At 41.2% G+C, this 27,964-nt stretch overlaps 1 protein-coding gene across 3 annotated transcripts in view; it reads left to right on the top strand.

Annotated features, from left to right (window-relative positions):
• Nucleotides 1-24,929, top strand: part of LOC126998925 (tetraspanin-18-like) — a 235,904-nt gene extending 210,975 nt beyond the window's left edge. For all 3 annotated transcript variants that reach the window (XM_050861183.1, XM_050861184.1, XM_050861185.1), the window contains 3 exons: nucleotides 21,049-21,276; nucleotides 22,182-22,256; nucleotides 24,786-24,929. In XM_050861183.1, the coding sequence (XP_050717140.1) occupies nucleotides 21,049-21,276; nucleotides 22,182-22,256; nucleotides 24,786-24,914 (432 nt within the window). In that variant the 3' untranslated portion in view covers nucleotides 24,915-24,929. The remainder of the gene's footprint in view (nucleotides 1-21,048; nucleotides 21,277-22,181; nucleotides 22,257-24,785) is intronic.
• Nucleotides 24,930-27,964: the final 3,035 nt, after the last annotated feature.

Consider the following 27,964-nt stretch of genomic DNA (forward strand, 5'->3'; position numbering starts at 1 on the left):
TTTTCCATTCCAGCGAAGATATTGGATTAGGGAGACGACGACGGTGCTCTCTTGCTCTCTCGCCTCGCCTCTTCGTCTTCTTGGAACTATTTTCGCTCTGGGAATATTTAATTTTAAGGGGTATTGCGTCAGTCTCGGGTACGTCGTCGGCCCTGTTTTGCGCTGTCGTTTTAGCTTCATAATATCCACAAATTGTTTATGTTTTTATTTAAAGATCAAATGTTAGATCTCCTAGGACCATTACCTCACTTTTTGTGTATGGAGTCATTCAAACCTTCGTAACATCGAATATATATATGTGTGTGTGTGTGTGTGTGTGTGTGTGTGTGTGTGTGTGTGTGTGTGTGTGTGTGTGTGTGTGTGTGTGTGTGTGTGTGTGCGCGCGTGTGCGCGCGCTCCCGTTGGGGAGAAGAGAAAAAAAAGTTGTTTAAATTTTATAACATCTGAGAATATTCTAAGTACGAGGGGTAACAGAGTATATAAGGGTACGTCGGCCATACTTCTTTTGCGTCTGGAAAGTCATTTCAGCTTCTTAAAATCGAAGGATTATTTTTTATGATCATTAATTTTGTAACAAGCACCATCATCATAACATAATCACCATCCCTTATGTGCTCATCATCACCACATCAACATCAACACCACGAATGATGAGAATAAAACTCAAACTTGCAGACCAAAGATGTGTATTTTATTACTAAACAGTTCCCCCCTCCTCGCCCTCTCACGCTTATCCGTTCTTCCTTGAATAAAGTGACCGTTGTACGAATATGTCTCACTTCATCTCTTGCCTCCTACCTCTGAATATAATGGCTTTGTCCACCGAAACTGTTTGGTAAAAAAAATATGCATCTTTCGTCTGCAAGTTTGGGTTTTATTCTCATCAAGAACATCACGACAGTCTGAAAATCCCCTTCTGCCAACACTACGAATGTCATCATCAATATTATCATGACCACTGCAGCCTCTTTGTCGACATTCACCATCACCAACGTCTGCACTAATGGGACGGAGCTTTTCCTTTCTTTTCTTTTTGCCTTTTTTATTCCTCTCCCTCGCCAGTCCTTCTTGGGCTCTTCGATCCTAATTGCCTTCGTTAAGGACCTGTTTGCTTGGGGGCCTGGCTGGATTACTCTTTTGATTGTGAGCAGAAAACGGGTATTAGTTGTGTAAGGATGTGAAATTATTTTGGCTTGCTTTCTTCTTCTCTTTCTCTCTATCTCTCTATCTATCTTCCTATCTATCTATCTATCTATCTATTTATATCTTTCTCTTTATCTTTCTTCCTCTCCCTGTCTTGCTTTTTTGCCTACCACCTGTACCTCATTTCCACCTGCCACCTGCATCTCTTGTTTTCTTCTTTCTTTCCAGTGTTTTATCTTCATTTTTCTTTCCCTTTCTCCCTCCATTTTGCGCGTACGATAATTTCCTTTCCTTTCTCCCTCTCTGTTCTTTGTGTTTTTTTCTTTGTTTACTTTCCAGGTTAATTAATCCTGCCTTGCTTTCCTTTCTTTATTTTTCGGGTCAAGCCGCTCGTAGTCCTGAAGTTATTATTCAACAGATCTTTTTTTCTTTATTAATTTTCATCGTGATAATTGTTTTCGTTCTTTCTTTCAGTCTAGTGCGCTCTTCTGAGACTTTTTTTTGTTTGCTCTATTTATTTTACCTTCATTGCCTTAGCCTTTGCTCTCTCTCTCTCTCTCTCTCTCTCTCTCTCTCTCTCTCTCTCTCTCTCTCTCCTTTCCTCCCATCCTTTTTTTATATCTCTTTCTAGTCTTTCTTTCCCTTCATCCCTTCTTTCTTCTTTCCTTGCCTTCATCCCATTGTTCCTTTCTTCCTTTCCTCCTTTCATCCCTTCGTCCCTTCTTTTCTTCCTTTCCTTCATCCCATCGTCCCTCCCTTCCTTTCATCACTTTCTTCCCTTCATCCCTTCGTTCCTTTCTTCCTTTCATCTCCTCTTCCCTTCCTTTCCCCTAAATCCTCTTCGTCCTGTATTTTCTATCTTCTCTTCATCCCTTCGTCTCTCGTTTTCCTGCCATCTTCCCTTCCATCCTTCCTCTCCCGCGTCTCCAGAGTATCTCATCTTGTCACGGTTTCCCAGAGCTGAGAGGGAAGCGAGGCCCCTTGGCGGCGCTTAGAGCGTAATTACACCGCCGGGAAACTTGGCTATGAGGGTAGTTTGGCGCCGAGATAGTATGCCAGTCCTTCCATGGATCTTCCTATTCCCTGTGTAGAAGTCAAGGCCGTCAGAAAATCAGATGGAGACATGGAATTAAAGCTTTTGCTAGAGCAGATTCGAGTACACAATAAAACACTGGGAGAAGTCTTGTCTTGCAATGGAGAAACAATGGCTGATGATGGTGGTGGTGATGGTGACAGCCCGTTAGTTAGGCATGAAGTAATATAAAGCACTCAGTGGAGGAGAAAAAGAAGGAGAAAAGCCTTGGTGTAATTGGATAGGAAGGATAGTATAGTGAAAAGATCAATTATTTAGGCATTATAAAGATGTGTATCATACTTTCACCTTTAAACTCCCTTGCGATTGTGACATAGTTTTAAGACGTATGTTTCTGTGTGTTATGTCCGTAGAAATGGTAAGGTGTCTAAGTTTAATGATAACTTGTGAAAATTTGAAGTTTCCTTTGTTGTTGTTGCAAGGTAAGCTTGTCACCTGCAAATGGAATCACGGCATTAAAGGTTCACCTGTGCCATTATGACCAGGTGAAAACGGCAAGGAAAACGAGAGAGAGAGAGAGAGAGAGAGAGAGAGAGAGAGAGAGAGAGAGAGAGAGAGAGAGAGAGAGAGAGAGAGAGAGAGAGAGAGAGAGAGAGAGAGAGAGAGAGAGAGAGAGAGAGAGAGAGAGAGAGAGAGAGAGAGAGAGAGAGAGAGAGAGAGAGAGAGAGAGAGAGAGAGAGAGAGAGTATGTGTGTGTGTGTGCGTGCGTGCGTGCGTGCGTGAATCCCGAAGCCCTTCATTTCCTGACCTGAGGGGTCTTCGCTCGACGAGGCAAGGCAAGGCGAGGCAAGAGTTAGTTGAATATTGAGCTGCCGGGCCACTCTCCTCCTGCAGGTGACCTTGTGTGATGGTGATAGTGGTGATAGTGATGGTCGTAGTGGTGTTGAGGTTAATGGGTTTAATTATCATAGACTGTATAAAGGTTATGGCAAATAAATGGTGTTTGGAAATGCTGGGAGTGGTGGTACAGCAGGCATGGTGGTGGCGGTGGTGGTGGTAGTGATGGTGAAGCCGATTTTCAGAGTTCTTACGTTGGAGTAGTGGTAGTGGTTAGGAGTGTAGTAACAGGGAAGAGTGGAAGTGATGGTATTTTAGGGATGGTGAAAGTCGTTGCAGAGACAGTGGTGTTAGTGTTAGTGGTGGTGGTGGTGGTGGTGATGGTGGTGGAGGTGGTGGTCATGATGATGGGGGTCGAGCGTGTAAATCTTCATCTTGCTTCCTTTCTTGACCTTGGTGTCAGTAAGGATAATGAGGATAATAATGATAATGATAATAAATGATAATGCAGAAGAGGTAATGCAGGTGGTGTAGTGGTGGTGACAGAGGAGCCGTCGGGAGAGATTAAACCGATGCTGAACTCTAATGGTTGAGGTGATGGTGGTAGTGGTGGTGGTGGTGGTAGTCCTCGTGGTGTTGGTAGTGATGGTAGGAGTTATAGTGTTGTTGTTGGTGGTGGAAGTCTTAATGGTGCTGTAAGTGTTATAAATGGTGATAATGAAGGTTTTTATTGAAGTGGGGGTGTTGGTAGTGGTGCATGGTTTCTTGAAGTAGTTGTTGTGGGCATTACAATGGTCGTGATATTTTTTATCTTCTTTTTTATATTATTTCTAATTAATATATAATCATAACTGCTGAAGGGAGCACAGATGTGACCCACCAGTCAAACAATAACGAAGCCACCAACGATGAACTCGAAACTTCAGGATATAATGAGACGTCATTTGTAACGTTCTCTGCCTTTCACTGGCATCATCTGTCTTCTCTGCCTTATCAGTGTGTACAATGAGTACAAAAAATACAACTGGAACATCAGCTCAAACTTTCTCTGACTTTTAATTCCACAATCGATTTATAACAGGCGAGGTGAATGAGAGCCAAAGTAAAACAACCAAACAGTATCCTAAACAAAGAAGCAAGCAACGCTGAATAAAGAACTACGGTTTAGTGGCGCCGCTTAATTTAAACGTTCACAGACTTTCAATTAACATCAACCACCTAATTACATGTGTACCCGAGCCTCGCAAATTTCATACTCCATTGGACCCCAAGTGCAGCGGCGGGCCTCTGTCGGAGCAGCGGTTTGAGGCACACACATAACTGCCGAGAATTGGTTTGTCTTTGCGCTGGAAGTAAATTTGCTCTGCGTTGAAATGTTTGAGCTGCGAGTCTCGTGTTGAATGGCCACTCTCTCCCCGGGAAGACACACGGTGACTCGGAAAATTGATGCCTGTCATTTTTTTTGCTTGGGTGTGTCTGTCTGTCATTCTCTTTGGAGTTTGCAAGTTATATTTACACGTATTAATCTGTTTTCCTTCTCATGATTTGATTGGTATTGCTCATTAATGTTTCTCTTTCAAGTCGGTAGCAACATCATTATTTACTGTTTTATTTTTATTTGCACCTGTAATTATATGTCAGCTTTCTTCAATTGACAGGACATACTTTTCATACATCTTTTCCTTTTAATTTACCTGATATGGCTGAACATTACAGGGGAATCATTCTCTTGCATTACTTTTTAATCATAAACTATATACTAAAAATAAACTCGACCGTTTCATTCCAAGAGACAAGTCCTGATCCATTTCGTCACGGCAAACAAACATGTAATAAGAAACACCAACACATCTAAAACTGAGGCACTTGAATAACATTTTTCGCACCTTACTCTTGCCTTGAGATAAAAAATAGACATCTGTGGACATTACTTCATTCCACGAGGCGAGGTTTAAAAAAAATCTGCCATTCCAGGGAACTTTTAAATTCCTCACACGAACATTGCATCATAGCACCCACACGCTTGACGCAGATGCATTCACTTGTCCCTTCCTTGCCTGCAGTGAGTGGAGGGAAAGCACAAACAAAGCAGACGTGAGAGCATCATATGAGGAGAGAGTGAGGGGAGAGGGGAGGGAATTCAACGGTCTCCTCCGTTCCTGCTTAGAGCAAGAAGGGGAGGACGAACACAGCAGACGTAATGGTGTATGAGAGAAGAGTAGGAGTGGGAGGAGGAGATTGTGAAGCATAGAGTAGGCGTGAGGGGAGAGTGTGGGTGTCGCGGTGGTCGAGGAGGCAGGAGCAACAGCAAGGGGACGAAACAGGGAGCTGAACTAATATAGACCAAGAGATGATCATCGGGTAATTAAGGGAAGGGAAAGAGCCATTAGGACGTCATGTGATTAATGCTTACGATTAAAGGTTTGTGGTCCTAAGAACATCAAATAAGAGAAGGAGGAGGAGAAGGAAGAGGAGGCGGAAATGAGGACGAATAATGTTAAGAAAGTAGAGAGGCACAGATGAAAAGGTGAACAAGAAAAATGAGATGAGGAAGACAAGAAGAAGAGGGTCAAGGAAAACAAAATGTGGAGAGAAGGTAAAGATGAGAGAGAGAGAGAGAGAGAGAGAGAGAGAGAGAGAGAGAGAGAGAGAGAGAGAGAGAGAGAGAGAGAGAGAGAGAGAGAGAGAGAGAGAGAGAGAGAGAGAGAGAGAGAGAGAGAGAGAGAGAGAGAGAGAGAGTGCGTGAGTGTGTGTGTGTGTGTGTGTGTGTGTGTGTGTGTGTGTGTGTGTGTGTGTGTGTGAGTGTGTGTGTGTGTGTCAGCATGAACATGGGTTGGGGGGCTGGCAAGAGGAAGAGATGCAGCGAAACGGGAGCAGAGAATAACGAAGGGGCTTGTGGGATGAGATCGGGCGGTGCGTGCTTGTGGCAATTACGAGGTGAAGAGGAAAGTGGCGGTGTGCTCGGCGGGTGGCGGGGGGCTGGGGGGGTGCAGGATGAGGCAGGACTGGAAAGAAAGATCGATGAGGCCAAAGCTGTAAAGTGACTCGATTGTGCAGTCACGCCACCCGTACTTTTAATTAATAAACACGCACACACACACACACACACACACACACACACACACACACACACACACACACACACACACACACACACACACACACACTTTTCTAAGCTCTTGGTATGAACGGGCAGTCGTAACCACAGCTTTCCGTTGGCCACAACATACTAGAATAGTAATAAAGACAGAGAGAAGGAGGAGGAGGAGGAGGAGGAGGAGGACATCATCATGCTGCACGTATAATCTGCTCGCAACCAAGTTTTGTTTTTGCTCCGACTAACACCGGACACGCGAACACCAAGCCATGAATGGAATGAAAATGAAATTAGAAAAAAAATGAGAAAATAATGAACGTATACTAAAATTCAAATACCTCGCCAGTCAAGCCTTTAAGAACTAGTCAATGAGTCCTATCAAAGGTTAATGGTACATGACATTGAATTGTGGACTATTTTTAGAATCAGAGTAAAAAAAGAAATAAAAACGGAGCAGTGGAGGCGTAACGTTTAAGTCGTTCACTTTAGAGTTTCACGGTGAAAGGTCATGCAGAGAGAGAGAGAGAGAGAGAGAGAGAGAGAGAGAGAGAGAGAGAGAGAGAGAGAGAGAGAGAGAGAGAGAGAGAGAGAGAGAGAGAGAGAGAGAGAGAGAGAGAGAGAGAGAGAGAGAGAGAGAGAAATGCGTTTGGCGTATCAAATATAACAAAAGTGGTTCACAAGGCCAATGCGTCGTATTGTTACTTCTCGGCGTTTGATTGTCTACCCGAGTCTTGCAAATATAACGTTTTCACACAGGTTTTTACTAATGTCATGCGTAGTTATCCGTGACTAATGTAATGGTTTTAGCGTTGCTTGCATTTATCGAGAGCAGTAGTATACGAGAGTAAGAACTAGAGCGGCAAGGGTAATGTATGTTGAGCAAAAGCAGCTTTTTTAATGTTTCAGCGCGCCGTGATTTGTGAAGTAGACAATTGATCCGTTACAGCTGACCTTGATTAATGACTCATGTTAACCTCTCAAGTAATAACAGAGCCAACTCCAAAAATAGGAATAGTTGAAGCCCCTTTCCGATAAAATCTGACTGAATATTGACGGCCAGTATTACGGTCGATAAGCATTCTTTAGAATATTCTGATTAATTCGCGGTATTATTCATTTAAATGGTAGCCAGTATGAAAAGTAGCCCAAATAGCATCGGATTAGACTAGACTTATTTGACACAGGTAAAACAGCCAGTAAATCAATCAAGCACAGGCCGCAACGCTGTCACCTGTCCCTCCCACACTCAATGCCCTGCCAGCACCACTAAACAGCTGGTGTAAGTCTGGCATCCCTCACCTAACTCTCTTGACCCACCTGGCTGCCTCTCGTCTCGCCTGATAACCACCTTTCCGCTGCTCCACTCCACCCCATCTGCCTTACCCCACTCCGCCTTTTCCCTGTACCACCCCATCCCATTTCCCCTACTCTACCCATCCCGACCCTTCTGCCCCGCCTCACTCCACTCTATCTCTCCCCACTCCTCCCTTCCCCTCGTGGCAGTTAATTGACAAAGTTGCTGTTGCCCATAAAAGCCTGAGAAGATGACGGCTGTTTGATTGTCGTTCCTTTTATGTCTTCCTTTTTAGTTTCAGGCACGCTGGCAGTGACAAAAATGAATAAGTAGTGTCATTTAAAAGCCGCTTGTCGCTGAGTATTGCTTGCCGTCTTTAAAAGTTTCTTCTCACTAATGTGGCGAAGATTACTGCGAAAACCCTCCTCTATTCACTATCGTTTGCTCTCTATTTTCCCCCTTCTATGTTACAAAAGGAAAGATACGAAGGAAACCAGCGACCATGCCATAATTTCTACTCTTAAATGGAGAGGATAACAGTGCCACTTCTTTCCTATTGCTACTTTTTATACTGGCTTTCACGCTTAACAGAACATAGAAAAATAATGGTCGGCGGAGCGTCTCTATTTGCTATCGTCTATTTTCTATTCTTCCCCTTATAGTTTAATACAAAAGAAGGAAATATAGAATAGAAACCAGCGATCATAACATAGAGAAAGTAAGTTCGGGCCACCTTTTTCCTAGTGCAAATTTTTTTTTTTATACTTCCTTTCCTACGCTAAACAGTAACAAAAAAAGACCGGTGCAGCGTCTCCATTATATATTTTTTTTCTTAGTCGCGGCGAGAGTAGAAAAGAACAACAGCAACAACAACCCTCGGATTTACGCATTTTCTCGTCGCTTCCTCCCTTTCTTTTGTCTCTTCCGCGTCGCTCTTGTATCCATACGCCGTAGTTTCTCTTCCGCCGTACGCTTTCCCTACGCCACCCCGTCCCATGCGTATGTGGAACGGCGCTTGGGGGGAAGGGAGAAAGTGGCCGGGAAGATGATGGAGGAGGAGGAGGAGGAGGAGGAAGTTAGACAGTGTGGTCAAGGAAGGAGGGGGAGGAGGTGAGGGAAAGGAAGGGAGGAGAGGAGAAAATGTTCGACAAATGAATATGATGCGATGGAAAGGAAGAAGAGTAATATAAAGAAAGAAAGAGTAGTGTAAGGAGAAATAAGGAGTAAAGAAAAAAGTGTAAAAAGAAGAAGGGAGATGAAAAGAATATGAGAAGAGGATAAGGGAGCAGAGTAGGAACGAGGAAGGAAGACAGTAATGAAGGGGAATGGAGATGAAGACCGACGAAGAAGGTGGAGGAAGGAGAGAAGGGAGGAGAGGAGGAGGATAATCCGGAAGGGGCAGGGGTAGCAGGAGGAGCAGGAACATTATAAAGTGCACTGTGATAAATATTGCCAAGGAAAAGCTGAAGAAAATTGCATGGAAGAGGAAGACAAAGGAGGAAGGAGCCTGTTATGACACTGAAGAGGAGGAGGAAGAGAAGGAGGAGGAAAGGAGGAAGGGAAAGAGAAGGCTAATAACAGGAAGAGGGAAGCTGAAGAGAAGGTATATGCGACACGAGGATGGAGAAGGAACCGAAAGAAGAGGAGGAGGAGGAGGAGGAGATGCAAAGAAGAAAATTAACGAAAAATAAACGAAACAAAAATCATACATGTGCATAAATAAGTGTTTCAGGGAAGTTAAGAGTAAATAAGGATTGATTATGATGGTAACTCGGCGAAACTAAATAATGCAGAATAATTGAAATGAATGTTTAGAAGAAAAGGAAGAAAACTAAGAGAAAGAATAGTAAGGAAAGGAAATGTAAAGAAACCAGAATGCGAAATATAAATGATGAAATGTCACTCCTAATTTAAAGTGGACGGGAGCAATAATTATCATACGCTGAAGGAGGAGAATAAACAACAGTAAAGAGGAAAAGGGAAAAGAGAGAGAGAGAGAGAGAGAGAGAGAGAGAGAGAGAGAGAGAGAGAGAGAGAGAGAGAGAGAGAGAGAGAGAGAGAGAGAGAGAGAGAGAGAGAGAGAGAGAGAGAGAGAGAGAGAAGGGAAATAATGAGGAAGACGAGTAAGTACGTAGATGATGGATGAGGTTCGAGAAAGTATAAAAAAATAAATAATGAAGGAGAAATTTTGCCCGGACTGAGTGATGGATGTGGAAGGCGACATGAAAAATATTGCGGAAAAAATATGAGGTGTAATATGACCAGTGATCCGTGAGAGAGAGAGAGAGAGAGAGAGAGAGAGAGAGAGAGAGAGAGAGAGAGAGAGAGAGAGAGAGAGAGAGAGAGAGAGAGAGAGAGAGAGAGAGAGAGAGAGAGAGAGAGAGAGAGAGAGAGAGAGAGAGAGAGAGAGAGAGAGAGAGAGAGAGAATGTGAATAATTAGAGCATATATAAGATAAAATAGATACAGTCAGACAGACAGAGAGAGAAGTTTTAAATAACCAAAAAACAACTCGAGATTATTTATACATATCCAAGTTTTGTTTTTGCCAAGATATTATTGACCTCAAACACAAGCACACAAAGGCACACACACACAAAAAAAAAGGAAAACAAATCCTAAAATAAGCTTGAAGAATAAACAGGATCAGGGGAAGACATTTACCTGACAAACACAGGCAGAGGGGAAGGCAAACAACCAGCCCGTGACAACACAAAGGCAGGCCCGTGCTTACCAAGGGCCGAGGCATGACGACGGAGTATGGAAATGTGCCGGGCCGTAAACATCGTGGTCTTCTCCTTCATGTGAGGGAGACCAAAGGAAAGAGTTCGCGTGAATGCCGCGACTCCATTATGGAAGGAAGTCCTGGCTGAAAGAGAGAGAATGAGACAGGAAAATTGTATTGGACAAGGAAAGCTTAACCTCAGATATACCACGAGATGGAAAAGAATGGGATGAAGCTATTGGTATCGAACTGAAGTTTCACATATCACTTAACTTTCAATTGCTCTATGTACAAGAAATTTTGGTTGCTAGATAGATGGATGAATATATAGATAGATAAATACATATAGGAAGACATTGAAAGAAAGAGAGATAATAAGTCCAAATAATAATATATTGAACAGCGAAACTTTACCTTAGACAGCAAGAAATGAGAAACTGACATTGAACTTTTGAAACTTGACTTAAATCATTTAGATATTTCTTGATAATCATTTCATAAGGATGTCATTACAGATAATAAGGTAGATATATAAGTTCATGGAGGCTTTTAATTCATGTTTGGCAAAATGGACGAATGTCATATTTCTAGAGTAAAAAATGAATGAACTCTGAGGCAAGGCAAAAAGACAGCGTTCAAGCTTCATTAACTTTGTGTGTTATCATCCCTTCTTATAGTGGCGGCCTTAGAACACTTAGGACCAACTTAGGCGTGGAAGAAAGAAAAACAATATTAATGTTATCCACGGAGACAGTTTAAGCGTTAAAAAAGAAAGAGAACTAATGCAAGCCACACATCTTAAAGAGGGACGGGAAAAATTTCACCTTCGCTGCGTGCAAGCATTTGTTTAAAGTGGTATTCTTGATAGCGAGTTAGACTAAGCCAAGATAATTTTCAGGACTATTACTCAGAAAGGGAAGGAGCCGCTCAAGAAATTACGGGGCTAGGTTACGAGCTTGGAGCGAAATATAAAGAAACAGGAATTACCTTCAGGAAAAAAGCGAAGAGATAGTGAGAAAGAGGAAATGAAGTGGAGAGAGAGAGAGAGAGAGAGAGAGAGAGAGAGAGAGAGAGAGAGAGAGAGAGAGAGAGAGAGAGAGAGAGAGAGAGAGAGAGAGAGAGAGAGAGAGAGAGAGAGAGAGAGAGAGAGAGAGAGAGAGAGAGAGAGAGAGAGAGAGAGAGAGAGAGAGAGAGAGAGAGAGAGAGAGAGAGCAAACCCGGAAAATTCGAGGCTGCAGCGTGAAATTTAGATTAGCGAAATAAAGGGAAATTAAACATAAGTGGGATAAATGTCAGAGAGAGAGAGAGAGAGAGAGAGAGAGAGAGAGAGAGAGAGAGAGAGAGAGAGAGAGAGAGAGAGAGAGAGAGAGAGAGAGAGAGAGAGAGAGAGAGAGAGAGTCTTTACCTTCATATCTCTGTCCACATCTTTACTTCCTGCTCCACTTTTTTCTTCTCCCTGCGATTCTTCTTCTCTTCTCTACCTGTTCCCTTGTTTACCTGCAGTTTTCTCTCTCCTTTATTCTTATTCTTCTTCCTAATTCATTTTCATCCTATTCTCACATTTGGTTTGATCCCTGTTTTCCTATACTCTCTCTCTCTCTCTCTCTCTCTCTCTCTCTCTCTCTTTAACTTTTGCTTGTTTGTTTTCTCTTGCCTCTATTTGGAATTTCACTCGTACATTATTTTTGTCCTTTTTATTTTTATTATACTTTCTTTACTTTCTTTTCACCTCGCTTCCCACACTTTTCTTCTTTCTTCTTCTCTCTTATCTTTCTCTCCCACCTGCCATGATTCTTTTTTTCTTTCCTTCTTTCCTTCCAACCCTTCCGTTTTTGTTATTTTTCTATCCCTTGATATTTCTCACCTCCCTTTACAGTTTTTCCTTCGGGTTCTGTTGCCTCCTGTTATCTTCTCTTCGCTTTTTCTCCTCTCTCCGCTTTCTCTCTTCCTCCATTTGGTTTGATTTCTGATAACTTCACAAGCCCGCTCTGATTTCTTTCTTTGCTCAATCCTTCACTAAATGCATTACCGTCATACACAGTTGAACAGGTCATTCCATAAATTGATTTCGCGGTAATAAATCGTCGGCAATGGTGTGAGAGAGAAATAAAAGCAGTAAACGCCATTAAAAGGAGACCACTGGGGAAAGGAACTGAATCTCGTATGTCCCCCCAGAAGGATTTATGGCTCAGTTTTCAACGCCTTCAATTTGAACAATACAGCCTTGAGGGGAAAGACTTGAGGGAGTGTGTCTACGAGGGGGAGAAAGAGGAGGAGAGGAAGGAAAAGAAAATGTAGCAACCATAGGAGGAGGTGGAGCAGGAGGTGGAGGAGGAACGAGAAAAGGAGAGGATTAGAAGAAAAGAAAAAAAGGGAAGAAAAGGAGAACATGGTGGAGAAGAAAAAGGAAGTGGAGGTTGAGGACGAGGACGAGGAGAAGGAGAAAGAGAAGTAGGAGGAGAGTGAGAGAATAGGAGAAAAACAAGGATGAAAATATAATTAAAAAGGAGGAATAGGAAAGGGAGGAAGAAGAGGCGGAGGAGGAGGAGATGAAAAGAACAACAGTAAAATGAAAAAAGTGGAGAGTAGAAGTAAGAGGAAAAGGAAGAGCCAGAGTGAGAAGTGAAAACCAAGAAAGTGGAAGGAATAAAAAAAATAGAAGATCGTGAGATACCAGTGAAGAAGGAGAGGAAAAGAGGCTGAGAGAAGAACGACATAGAATAAGATTAAGAAAACAAAAAAAGAGCGAAACGTGAAGAAAGAAAATAGTGAGGCAGTTGGAGTAGAAAAAAAAGGAGAAAAAAAAAGTGTGGGGTATGTAGGAATAAAGTAAAGAATCAAAGAGAAAAGTTGATAAAAACGGGAAGGACGAGAGAGGGGGAGAGAAAGAGAGCAGAAAAGAGGAGGAGACAAAGCGAAAGAAAGATTTGGGAAAGAGAGATTTGGGAAAGAAAGGAGCTCAAAGGAATAAGATCAGGAGAATGGCAAGTTTTGGAGAAAAAGAAAGGAAAAGAAGGATTGAAAGAGGAGATGAAAATAACGAACGGGGAGTACAACCAAATAGTATCAAGGTCAAAATTTGCAGAAGTCTACCTTAAAAAAATAAGAAGGTAAACTAATATATTGAGGTCGTAGTAGTGAAAACAGAAATAAAAGAGCTCTGCAAATATTAGTCCTTTTTTTGGGGGGGGTGGGGGGAGGGGGGCGGGGGTGTTGTACGAATTCATATAAAAGAGGAAAAAAAAAGAAAATCAATCATGGGGAAACACGCATGAAACAGAAAACAAAAGAAAAATGGAGGGAAAATAATTCTTCCTCTCCTTCTCTTTCCCATCTTTGTCCCTTTGTTATATTCTTCGCTTCCTTCTCACTCGTTTATTCTTCCTTCCTTCCTTTCCTTTGTTTGTTTTTTTCCTATGATTTTGTTGACGCTTTTCCAGGACATTTGAACACTGAATCTGGAACTCTGAACTCTATACAAAACCTTTCGTCTTTTCTGGCTCTGATATATTTTCATTGTTTTGTTTTTGCCTCTCTATTTTTTTCGTCGTCTGGTATATTTGTTTTTCTTGATCCTATTTATGTTTTGTTGCGTCTTGTTCACCGTTTTCTTTGTTTGTTCCGTCAATATTTCTCTCGTATTTACTAGTCATGCCGTTATCTGTTATTCTGGTCCCCGAAAATGTTTCCTTTGGTTCGCTGGTTTCTGTGTGTTTTTCCGAGGTGTGGGGAGGGGAGGGGGGATTTTCTCTCTCTCTCTCTCTCTCTCTCTCTCTCTCTCTCTCTCTCTCTCTCTCTCTCAATAGTCTCCTTTCTTCGCACGATCGCCATGTTTTTTTTCTTTATCTTCACTATATTTCGTTTTCGTTTTAAATATTCATAATCGTGTTAGCTTCTCCGGTCTTTTACGCCGAGTGTATTTGCTCCCTTACTCTTGCTGAAGAAAAGAAAGGAAGAAAGGAAGGAAGGTGATAAAGGAGGAGATGCAGGAGGAGGAAGAAGAGGATAAGGAGGGAGAAGAGAGAGGTATGGAGGAGGACTAAGACGTAGACTGTTTGTATGAAGATGAGGAGGAGGAAGAAGAGGAAGAAGAGGGGATTAAAGGGGGTAGGGAGGGTCAAAGAGTTGGAGGAGAAGGAGGATAAAGAGAGAGAAAAAAAGAAAAAAAGAGAAAAATCAGAAGAATGGAATGCGTGCACGGAGAAAAGAGTATGAATAGTGCAAGAAAAAGTCAGAGAGAGAGAGAGAGAGAGAGAGAGAGAGAGAGAGAGAGAGAGAGAGAGAGAGAGAGAGAGAGAGAGAGAGAGAGAGAGAGAGAGAGAGAGAGAGAGAGAGAGAGAGAGAGAGAGAGAGAGAGAGAGAGAGAGAGTATATAACACTACTATCAAGGGATGAGAGAGAACAGGAGAGGGTGGTGGTAACAGTGAAGGAATAGGAAAGGAGGAGAACAGAAGAGTAGGGCCTGGGGAGGGAAAGGGAGGGGAGGTCAATAAGAAAGGGCGGAAAGTGGGTAGGTAAATCATTCGTTTCCATGACAACAAAAAGGGTAACGTCACGAGGCAGGTCGTAAACAAGTCAGCCTGTTACCTTGATAGTACGTACAGGCAGGCTTAGAGGGGTTGAAAGGGATGCAAGGACGAGCGGGACTATAGGACGAAAATAAGACACACACACACAAAGGGAGAGTCTGAGGGAAGGTACATTAAGAAAGAAAGGATAGATCAAGGGATGAGAAAGTATGAAGAGGAGGAAGGATGTTACAGACAGATGAAAAGCTGAGGAATGTAATAATAACGAGAATACTAATGGAAGGGAGTTGTGGTAGAATGGAGGAGATAGGGAGGGAGGAAGGAAATAAGAAATGAAGGAAAGGAAAATCGGAAATAGGGTGCAGAGGATAAAATAAGAGTGGGAAGAGAAACGGATAAGAAAGGAGGGAAAATTATGAAAACGGAGTGATTGCCAAAGCGAGAGAGAGAGAGAGAGAGAGAGAGAGAGAGAGAGAGAGAGAGAGAGAGAGAGAGAGAGAGAGAGAGAGAGAGAGAACAAAGTGACGGGAGCTGGAGAGTTGTATTTGAAGGAGAGACGGCAAGATGTCAATAAGTCATTACGTCAGAGGAGACACCCGGCGTTACGAAACTGCTGTGAGGGAGGCTGGCGGCGATAATGACAGGACAGGAGAGGAACGATGGCGCTGGTGCAGACTCTATAGGAGATGCTCTTTATGGCGCGCCCTCCATCGTGTTATAGATTCAATAATTATTCATCTTTACTTGCGAAAAAAGAATGACGTCGCTGGTGTAGACTATGGGAGAGACTCTTTATCGCGTGTTCTCCTGTGTGCTATAAACTCTATACTTGTTCGTCTTTAACAGTGAAGAAAAGAACTACGATGCTGTTGCAGACCCCATGAGATAACCTTAATGGCGTGTCTTTCAGTGTGTTGTGTATTGAATAGTTGCTTGTTCATTTCTACTGGCGAACAGGGAGAAATATGAAGTAAATTATTGTTTGGTAAAGTAGCAAGAGCTCTCCTTTAATAGCTCTGATATTTAAAGCAGAGGAAGGATCGACGGGGGAGCGCAGAAGTGAGTGACCTGTTGACTGGCTGACTGACGTGGGCAAACAACACTGTATACTGACTGACTGACAAGTTAACGAGGACATACAAAGAAACTGCCTTACTGCATGATCCATTCATTCACTGGCTAAAAAGGATAAAAGAATGAAATGACTGACTGACTGATTGACTGACAAGGACTAAAGAATATACCGACAACGAATGACTAAATAACCTACGGACTCACGAAGACAAAATGCCGAACTTATTGACTGGCTGACTGACTGAATTTATGAACTGACTAACTGACTGACTGAAGAATATATCGACACCGACTGAACAACTAACCTACGGGCTGACGAAGAGAAAAGCCGCAACTGATTGACTGGCTGACGGACTGTACGAAAGCCTGGCGGGAACAAAGGATTCAGACTCTGCAGGACCGATTGGAAAACCTTTAACTGTGGAAGGAAATGTTGTACCGTTGTGTGTGTTTGTTTGTCGATGGTGCGAGTGTTGGGTGGGATTGCTTACGTGTTTTCCTTCTCTTTGTTTGTTTGTTCTATTTTCACTGTGTTTGGGAACAGTAATTTTCTTCCCATGGTTAGTGGTTTGATATTTCTTGCTGTGTTTGATTTACCTTTTTTTTTTTATTAATGTTACTTTTTCGTGTTTGGAAGGTTTAATTTTTGTTTGTAAGCTATTTAACTTTTTGGGTTGTCATATGATTTTTTTTTTTTTTTAGTGTTTCGATTTTTCCGTTGTATAAATTTTCGTTATTGTTTTCTGGATGTGGATCGTGTAAATATTTTTTTTATTCTTTGTTATTTTTTTTGTCTAGCAGCTGTTTGTTTTTTCATCCCCTTGTTTTGCGTTTTCGTTTTCCTTTGTTTGGTTTGTTTCTCGGTGATGAATGTGTGTGTGTGTGTGTGTGTGTGTGTGTGTGTGTGTGTGTGTGTGTGTGTGTGTGTGTGTGTGTGTGTGTGTGTTTGGAATCCGGGGGTTTATTTAGATGTAATAAATATGAGTTGTTTATAAGTGATATTGACATTCGGAAGCGAAAGATTATGACTAACAGATTGTGCTGCCTGTGCACTCAGGAACGTCCAAGCTGTATTTAGTGAACATTCATCATCTTTTTGATATTTTGGTTACGTAGAGAAAAACAGGCAGACAAACAAACAAACAAACAGGGGGAAAACGTTGAAAACAATATCGCCCTTCTCGCTGCTCACAGACTGGACATAACCTTTTTCGTCGTTGTCCGCTTGTCTGTCTGTCTGTTTGTTTCTGTATCCGTTTCTAAAATATCTCTAAAACGGATTGACATTATAGTATGCAAAGACAGAGGAGAATATCCTTAATTAAGTGATTACTCGAAACTAATAATTTTGGAGGGAACACTTATGATAAAGCTGATTGAATGAGGGCGATCAAAAAAAAAAAAAAAAAAAAAGAATGAGGAAATGACGTAGGGCGACGATATGGAAAACCTCGCCTGTGCTCTGAAGGAAGGCCACGAGTGCTTCCAGAGAGTACTGAAAGTGTTTTGGGTGGTCCGGCACAGACCTTGAGTGCTATAATATTGCAATAGGAATTCTGCCTGTGCACTACATCTCTGTCTCCCTCACACTTGGGTTTCGTGTTGCCAAGGGACGAGTGGCTTCCATGTCCTTGTTCTGAAAAAAAAAAAAACACTGAAATATTCAGTGGACTTCAAAACTCTGTTCAGAAATATTAGTTTTGATTCGTTTCCACTTCACTCTCCCGCTTAAATTATATGACTGCAAGAGCAAAGAGAGCAAGTTGTGTCTGAAACATACCAGTGAGTAAAAATATGAGTACTGATATATTTACCGACCAGTTTTCGACCCATATATCTAAAAAGACGGGAAGAAATAGTGCCTGAAGTCTATCACTGAGAAAAAAAGGTTTATATTCTTTCTAACCCCATTTCCATCCATATTAAAGAAAAAAACGAATACCAAGATGTTTGAAGCTTATTACTAGGTTGCCCGTACATATATTTCCCTAAGCCAGTAGAATTAAAATAACATACTTATAAACCTGCCAGTGAGTTGTAATGTTTTGCAAATACTTATCACTTAAGTCCATGCACCAGCCGCAGAACACCGATATCTACATTGGGATGGAGCCTCGCTAGGTGTCAGGGAAATTTTAGTACGGACCTAAATAAAATTATAAAAATTTGGGACTTGAATAATTGCTTGGACACTGGAAATGTTTCTCCTGTCATGAAAAAAAAATTTGAAACAGAAACCTGGCCTGGATATATAATGTGGAGTGTCTTTTTCTTGCCCAGTGTTTCGTGTGTGTGTGTGTTTGTGTGTGTGTGTGTGTGTGTGTGTGTGTGTGTGTGTGTGTGTGTGTTGTGTCCCAGAACAAAGGGGCAGACACTGTGGATCTGAATATTGCAGGTTGGTGCATCTAAACTTTTTAGCCGCGAAATGAAATACGGCAGAACAACTTAATTTAAACTGCAGTGCCAACATTAGATATAATAATTTTGCCTTTTGACCTCTACTACTACTACTACTACTACTACTACTACTACTACTTCAACTGCTACTGCAAATAATAAGAATAAGAATGATTTCACTACCCCGATTAAAAAACAACTGCTAAATATATGACTCCTACATTTGCTTTCTCAGTCATATCCGACTAAGTCTAAAAGAACTCCAATAATTACGTTTCCTGAGGCTGGAAATTTAGTTGCGCTCTGATACGAGAGAGAGAGAGAGAGAGAGAGAGAGAGAGAGAGAGAGAGAGAGAGAGAGAGAGAGAGGGGGGGGCAGGTCAGTAACACACGGCTTCACTTGTTTACATTTCCGTTTTCCTTCCTTTCCCCTCCCCCCCTTCCCCTCCCTTGATTTCCATTTACTTTCCTTCGCTTCCCTTTCTTTTCCTTTATTTCCCCTCCATTGCCTTTTCTCACATTCCCTTTCCTTTCTCTTCCTTTCCTTCCCCTCCGTTTCTTTTACTTCACTTCCTTTTAAGTCCCTTCCGCTCTTTTACCCTCACCTCACTTTACCTCCCTCCACTTCCCTTTCCTTTTATTTACTTCCCTTCCCTTCCCTTCCCTTCCCCTCCCTTTCCTTTCTTCGTCCCATCACTCTCCTTCATTTTCCTTTATTTTCCTTCCCTTCACCTCCCTTTCCTTCATTTTCTCTCAATTTCCTTCACTGCAAGTTTCCTTCTCTTCCCTTCCCTAGCTTTCCTTTTCCATCCCTTCCTTTCGTTTTCCTTCCCTTCCCTGCCTTCTCCTTCCCTTCCTTTCCTCCCCGTCCCTTCCTTTCCCTCCCCTACCTGACTCATCCCTTCGTTTTCCTTCCCTCCCCGCCTGGCCTCTCTATGATAATCGGCTGTTCCTCGCCCCAGACACACCGAGCGTTACCATGGCGACGCTGACAGACTCGAGCTACCACGCCGGGAACGAGACAGAGAAAACAAAAATAATGATACGCATGTCCGTGTTATATTGACGCCTTGGGTTCGTTGCGCTGGGTGTTTATATAATGGTAAACGTTTGTATCGTGAAGTGATTGAAGGTTTGTATGTCTGTGTGCTAATGAAGGTTTTGTGTGTATTTTGTAAGGAACGTTAAGTGTTTGTTTATTCAATTTAACGCTCCCATCATGAACTAAGGGTGTGTGTGTGTGTGTGTGTGTGTGTGTGTGTGTGTGCAAATAAACGTTTTGGGTAAGTCTTTTGCAAATCAGCCTTCAATATTCACGTTCATATATTGCTACAGTGCGAATTATATAGAAAGTTACAAGCTTATTCCTTATTCGTTCATTAACAAACGCTTGTCTTTTAACGCATGCGTAAATAAACACTGCTGTATCCCAATGCAAATAAGTGTGTAGCATGATTACCTGCGTTGGTGCTGAGGGCGCAGGTTGATGAGAGAACTGCGAGTTTATTTGATCATTCCCACGCGCGTGAACTACCTCGGTGATTACGCTTGTCTCGTCGTATTCACCTACCCGAGGACCCTCTAGACCCGTCTCTGGCGGTCCATGAGGCAAGGAGAGTGTTGAGGAAGCAAGTCTTTGTGTTTTCCGTACCCAGTGCGAGTTGTGTCAGGTACGATCCAGTTTCCAGGGGCAGGCGTGATTTGGATTATGTTCAGTTCCGTGATGAACTATATATCTTTACCGTGTAATTTCTTCGGAAATTGTGATGCAGCAAAATAAATATTCGTGCAGTAAATCAGGCCCGTTACGTCACAATAAATTGACGTTTGTTTCGCGGTTTTCAAATACATGAGAGACCGAAGCAGGGTTGACTACTTCGTTATTTTCCTTATTTTTATAATATATATATATATATATATATATATATATATATATATATATATATATATATATATATATATATATATATATATATATATATACATACAATAGATATGAGTTGTTTGTGTAATATTGAACATCCGAAGCTCCTTTAGATAACTAATGGGGTCTCTGTATCGTACATATATACTTGGAATTTGTTTCGTTCCGATAAGCACTATATATATCAAGCAACTATAAGAGGAAAAGTGAGTATAGACTTGAAAGTGAACGCTATACGCTGATTTAGTACACTTATTTCAAAGGGTAAAATAATAACTGCCTATGGCTGTTAGAAAAATAAAGTAGACCTCTAAGCCGTACTTTTCGGGCTGCAAAGACTCGAAGGTGCTTTGTATACTGCTGCTCCCTTCCTCTCCCTTATACCATGTCCAGTAACGGTGCAGGACTGTTAATGTCCTCGCCACGACTTCGTATTTCTAAACTGACCGTTCTAGAGCCTGGCCATGCCCATGTCATCGGAAAACTGACTCATCAAACAGAAGCACGCCGACTGTTTGAACTTTTGCCCATAAATTGGACTCCGTCGATACCCACACCCACTTCCAAACTCTTTTTATGGGAGTATAGGAAAAAGTTTGATAAAGTAAGTTTTATGAAGAAGGCATGAACGGGTTTACAAATATGGTATTGGACGAGTGGAGCAAATTGGGAGGGGTGTAGTTAGTACTCACTGAAAAAAGGTCATTTAGAGGTTAGATAAATTTATTAGTAAAGAAGACAAATAGCGAATAAGTAGTTCTCAGAAGCTGCTGTTATATATATATATATATATATATATATATATATATATATATATATATATATATATATATATATATATATATATATATATATATATATATATATATATATATATATATATATATATATATATATATATATATATATATATATATATATCATTTTGGAGTTAATTTTCTCTTTACAAATAATTTCGGAAATTTTATGTTAACAATTATTGTTCTTTCCTTCTAGGCTGCTGGAGGAGCCGTGCTGGCTCTAAGCATCTGGCTGGCCGTGGACAACACCTCGTTCCTGCTCCTGACGCGGGTGAGCGACAATGAGAGTCTACAGGAGTTCAACCACCCGTCCGTCATGGAGCACGGCGCCTACATCCTCATCGTGGCCGGCGGTCTCGTCTTCCTCATCGGCTTCCTCGGCTGCTGCGGCGCCGCCATGGAGTCCAGGACGCTTCTGACACTGGTGAGTCTGAGGAGAAAGATAACATAATCAAAAACTTGCTCTGACTCTACGAAAACAGGATGAATAGAATACATCGAAAACTTTATTAATAGTCTCAGAAAAATATTAGAAAAAAACAAATAGCTGAGTAACAAAAGTTAGCAGTTGGAGCTAAACTGATTTTCTCTTTCTGGCTACTTTTTCTGTTACCTTCATTGGAGCAGCAGCAGCTTTGCAGACTTTTTCGTTCTGCCTTTGGACGCTCTCTTACCTTACAGAAGTAGGTAAAAAGATAGATAGTTGGGGCCGCCGTGAGGGCCATCCCTCCATCAAGGATAGCACAGGATCGAGAGTTGTTATCGTGATAGCTGATGCGTGACAGAAACTTAGATTACAGGCCCATCAAGTTTTCTAATTATCTGAAGGTTTGAGTAGCTGAAAAACAAGGTATACGTCTGCCTCTCAAGGCTTCTTGTTGTTAGATAAGGACCAGAATTGTGTTTCTCTTACAGGATATTTTTTTATTGATTATATAAAAAAATATATATATATTTATATATTACATCTCAAGCTTCTGTTTTTGACTGGATGAAAAACTATAAATTTGTCTCACGGTATCTTGTTTAACAAAGAAAAAAAATGAATGTTCCTCAGTTTTTCTTATTGGTGAGATGTAAATTAGGGATAAGTCTTGCTCTCAAAAGTACTATTGTTTTATATATATATATATATATATAGATATATATATATATATATATATATATATATATATATATAGATATATATATATATATATATATATATATATATATATACACGTGGCTTTCAAGATTTTCTGTTAAGCAGATGAAAATCGTAATGTGAATGTCAGCTTATCAGCTTTCTTGTATGACTTCATGTGCTCCTTTGCCCTTCCCGCCCTGCAGTACGGCCTCATGATCATTATCATCTTCCTGCTGGAGGTGACCGCCGGCGCCCTGGCTGCTGTGTACAAGACTGAGGTAAGAGAACTCGAAGACTCTGTAACATTAAATAAATCTTCCACATACCCTCATAATTACTATTTTCAGCTAATTTTTCCATCTGCCTACAAAAGATTATGTCCACAGAAGCTTATTCCTTTTTATCATTCCAAGAAAGGTATTTATTTTTCAATCTATTTCAACAGACTTTCATTTCATCTTAACAGCAGATTATGGCACAAAAGCTTATATGTCTTAGTAACTTTGTCGCCTCATCGTTACCGAAAAAAATGTATCATCTTTACTCAGCTCATCTGCTTTGCCTGCCTCACCAAGGGGTGGGGTAATAAGGGGGTGGGAGTGGGGAAGCGAGATTATGAGTGAGAGTGACGAGAGTGTGAAATGACGAGACGGGAGAGCTAATGAAATGTTGGGTCACGTTTAAAGGGAAGCCATACTTAGCGACGGCTCTGAAGGTTCTCTTAAAGGATAAACTACAGAGGGAGTGAGAGTGTGTTCGAGGATGATTGAGGTGGAGGAGAGTGCGGGGAAAGTGAATGTATTTTAGTGAGTATGATGGAAGGAAAGGTGGAGGGTGAGTATAATTAAAGTAGGTATCGTGGGTTAGTCTTTGATGAGGGAGTGTATAGTGAATTGTAGAATGAGTTTGGTTATGGAGAGTGCGGATGAGAGTAAGTGTGTGCGGTAAATGTACGAGTATTTATGGTGAAGGAAATGCAAATGTGGAGCATGGAGCGTATTCAAGGATGAGTGTGGCGGTGCGTGAGTGGATGTAATAGGGTTGGCTGTGTGGTGTAAGTGCGGTCGGTGGAAGAGAAAAGTGTGTTGATGGACGTGCGGGGGGTGGGGGGGAGGGTGGAGGCTGGAAGGAGGGACAGCAGAGATAATGTTTCAGTCTCCCCAACCACCATTGATGTCTGATTAATTTTACGGGTGTCTGCTGATCCCGTTAATTGCAGGGAGATCAATTAGACTCATAGCAATGACAGTCGCGTATAAAAACCCTGTAGCTCACAGAGGATTTTTTTAACCAAGTTGTGTAATAACTATTTCAGTCACCTTAAATTGACAAGTAAAATATTATCAATGTTGTAGAATATTACAAAACACACGATGTGCTCTCCTTTGATGTAAAATATTAATGTACAGAGACACACGCCCTGTCCTTGGAGAACAGTCTTGCACATTTCATATCTGGAATGAGTCTTGAAAATCAAATATTATAACGAATGAATAATATATGACAGAAAGAGAGCGGCTTTGGAACGCTGTATACATAATTAAGTACGAACTATTTACTTACGTAGTCGTGTGTGTGTGTGTGTGTGTGTGTGTGTGTGTGTGTGTGTGTGTGTGCAGACGATAGGAAGCGACTTTAAAACCCGTAGTAATACATCATCATCATCATCATCATCAGCCATTACTAGTATACTGCAGGATGAAGGCTTTCCCAACAGTGTCCACCTTTCTGTGCCTGATGAACGTGTATTCTGGCTCTGGCAAATGATCTGTTTAATCCTTCCACCTGGTTTCTGTTTGCCTTGACTTTCAGTTTCTGGGTTGCAACTTTGTTTTTTTTTTTGCCTTGCGCCGGTAGGCATCTCAGGCAGTGGAGATGATGGTCGGCCCAAGGCTTCTTTCTAGGGGCCTGGTGGTCAGCCCAGCCGTTCCGTTCTGGCAGGCGAGCGTTTATAGTGGTGTTATCTTTGCTTTGCTCTGCTCACCCTGCCCCGTGAACGATTTCTTGATTTTTGCTCTCTCTAGAGTCCGGGTTGATGGGTGGTCTTCAGGACAGCATGTGGGTAGTTTTAAGCCACTCGGCGGTGACTGAAAAATCCGAGTGGTAGCGTGAGGATTCGAACCCGCGTCGTCCATCACGCGGCGAATGTGGGTCCAGTACGCTACCAGTTCGGCCACCGCCTACCCTCTGGTTGTCCGTTTGTTATCAGTTGTATGAGTACGATCTGCCTAAGTCGTTTTTCTTATCCTTAATTGTCATTATACATTCAGTTATGTATATTACATATTCAACCTTAATTAATGTCCTCCAGTGCATAAACAGTTTTCTCTTTGTGCGCTTCTTGTTTTATCCTCTTCAGAATTTATGAGGCGCCAAACTTCCGCGCTGTATGTTAGGACTGACAGGACTCGCTGATTGTACACCTTCCTCGTCAGCGGGTTGTTACTTTTATGGCGCTTCTTTATGGGCTCTTTTGTTTCTTTTGTTCACTGTTGCCTTTCTTCCTACTTCAATAGTTCTGCTACCATTAAATTTTATGCATTTTCTTTGCTACTTTCACCTCCTCCTGAAACATGTTTCTTCGTCATTATGAGTTGATTTTGATTTATAACAGAAATAATTGAGTTAGATTCAATTAAATTCAGCTTGATAATTATTCTCGCTTCTTTCCTTGATGCCGAATAATTCTCCGATAATCCCTGCTAAACTCTTGTTAATTAAAAACCCAACTCCACACCCCTTTTTATCTGTATTGTAGCCCCTACTTCAAATTTATTGACTAACCTGTGTTTGTATGTGTGCGACAGACGAAGGAGGAGCTGCAGAACTTCCTGAAGCACACCCTCAAGAAGTACTACTCGACCCCCGACCAGGCCAACTCCGTCACCGTCGCCTGGAACGCCGTCATGTCCGAGGTAGGTGGACCACTTCTTTGAATCAAGGGTAAAAAAAAAATAAGGAAAAAAAAAGTGGTCATTAAGTATGCTGAGAAAAAAAGGAAAACAGTTGTAGTATACCTCTAAAAGCATTAAGTTCGTTTATTGTTCTGATGATCACCACCGTTTCCCCTCACACATACTTAGTAATATACAACCCAGGTGACGCCCTCTGAGTGATGGGACCTTGGGCTGAATTTGTCGTGCATGGATCCTGTTGTTAGGACGTTCATTTGCTTTTTTTTTCTCTCTCTCTCTCTCTCTCTCTCTCTCTCTCTCTCTCTCTCTCTCTCTCTCCATATGTGTCGTCCTGTATATCTGTTTTTTATCCGATTTTTTTATATCTCGTGTTTTCTCATATTTCTGCCCGTACATTTAAACTCATTTTTTATTCCATGTTATTCACCTCACCGTACATATATTTTCAATCGTGTCCGTTCCATTTGTATCCTTCCTTGGGTTCACACTATTCCTCCCGGGTACAGACTCAGACTCACTCTCTCCTTCATCCATTCACTTTCGCGCCATTTCTCATCACTTATCACACCCTCCCTCTTTTACTTTCCTCCCACCCGCCCGCTTCACCCCTTTCTTCTTTTCACCTCGCCTTCCCCCCTAACCTCCTCCCTCTCCTGCATTCACTCCCTTTCCAGCATCTATCTCTTTACCACTAACTCTTTCAACTCATCTGCTCCTTCTCCCTGCCTCTAACTCCTTTTCTGTTCATCACCCGCGCTTACTCCATCTCTCCCACTCACTTTTTCCTAATATTATCCTCCCCTCATAATCATCTCACTGTCTCCTCTCATGGCATCTGACAGCATCCCACACAGCCTTATCTCACATCCTCGCCGCACATCCTCCCCGCACATCCTCCCATCAGAGCCTCTCCTCCCCCCCAGACAATCCCGAACGGCCACGGACATAAATCCCAACGAGCAATAAAGGAAATCCCGCGGCGTATATTTTTGGGGCTGTTGGAGTGAGTCTGGAAAATTTGTGGGTTTGTGTTTCCAGCCACGCAGGGGAGAGGAAAGACCGGTGGTGGTGGTAGTGGTGCGGAGACTCGCGCAGGAGGGCTTTTCGGAGGCGGATTAAGGCCAAGACTAGTCCGAAGTAGGAAATGGAAAGTTAAAGCATAGTGAAAAATAGGTGTGAAGTTAATTATGCTTCTAGAGAATTAAGGGGCAGGGGAAGAGTTAAATCAGGAAATGGAGAGATGGAAGTATAAATGGAAAGGTGAAAACTATTAATGTGCAGTCGGTGGCTTATGATTAGGGAAGTCAAAACAGGGAATGGAGAGCAGGAAAAAAATAGAAGTGGAAAGGTGGAAAACTATTAATATGAAGGGCTTATGATTAGGGAAAGAGTCAAAACAGGAAATGGAGAGATAGAAGTATAAATGGAAGGTGGAAAACTAATCATATGCAGTCGAGGGCTTATGATTGGTGAAAAGTTAAAACCAGATATGAAGACTAAAATAAAGACGGAAAGGGAAGGTGAGGAAGCAATATGCGGTGGGGGAATATTAATCAACACATGAAAGCAATGCTGGATGAAAAGAGTTGCCAGGGAAGGAGAGAGAAGGGAATGAAAAGCAGAAGCTGGAAAATAGGATGAAATATAAGTTAAGACGAAAATTCAGATGCATTGGGGAATAGTAATCACGGAGCAAAAGCAACGCATGAAGAAAGGTTGCCACGGAAGAAAAGAAAATGAAAATCGTCAACAGGAAATATGAAAGTCAGAAAATAAATGGAAAGGCGGAGAAAAGATGGCAAACTAATAAGCAGGGAGGAATATCAAACGAGGGAAGGAATCAGTGGATGATAAAAGGTTGCCAGGAGAGGCAGAATGCGGAGCAGGAAGTGGGTAATCCGGAAAAAAAACAGTAAATAATGAATGAAAGTTGGAAAACTAATATGCAGCGAAGAGCATCAATCGAGGAATGAAAGGCATGAAGGATAAAGGGTTGCAAGGGAAAGAAAGGGAAAACAAAGTAGAAATTGTGGAAATAGTGAAAGATGAAAAAACTGATTTGCAATGGCGAATATCAATCGAGAAAAGAAACCAATGCAGGATGAAGGGCTGCCAGGCAGGAGAGGAATGAGGAAAGGAATGGAAGGGTTGAGAGAGGAAATGAATGCCACTGAAATTAATAAGCGGCTTTGTCTGGCAGCGCCCCCGGTGACGCGCCTCCACAGGGGATCCAAGACGGTGACGGGATGGAATTTAATCAAAACTAATTCATGCAGGTGAAAGCGAAGTGACGCGTCTGGTCAAAAATGTCTTTAGTTTTTTTTCGCTTCTTATATTTTGCTCGGGTTCAGTTTTATTGGTTGTTTCTAACCGTTCAGGGGAGCACACTTTCATATATCGTCACAATAGTATTGTTCATAATAATAATGATAATAATAATAATAATAATAATAATAATAATAATAATAATAATAATAATAATAATAATAATAATAATAATAATGGTAATAATGATAATAACAAATAATAATAATAATAATAATAATAATAATAATAATAATAATAATAATAATAATAATAATAATAATAATAGTAATAATGATAATAATAGTAATAATGATAATAATAGTAATAATGATAATAATAGTAATAATGATAATAATAATAATAATAATAATAATAATAATAATAATAATAATAATAATAATAATAATAATAGTAATAATAGTATTAATAATGATAATACTTATTGAAAAATATTTATTATTATTATTATTATTATTATTATTATTATTATTATTATTATTATTATTTTTACTATTATTGTTTTTATAATTGTTATTATTATTGATAGTAGTGTTAGTGTGTTAGTAGTATAAGAAGACAAACAAAACTCCTAATAATGATGATAATGATGGTAGTAATATAATGAATTTATAATATTTACAATATAAATACAATAATAGTGATAATAGTAACAGCAATAATGCTAATATTCAATGACACATTCCTCCATTTCCTGAGCGGGGTGTGCCGCTCGTTGAATATTCCCGTCACTGTAATCCGTCCAG

Source organism: Eriocheir sinensis, chromosome 15 (genome assembly GCF_024679095.1).
Source record: "Eriocheir sinensis breed Jianghai 21 chromosome 15, ASM2467909v1, whole genome shotgun sequence".
NCBI classification, from domain to species: Eukaryota; Metazoa; Arthropoda; class Malacostraca; order Decapoda; family Varunidae; genus Eriocheir; species Eriocheir sinensis.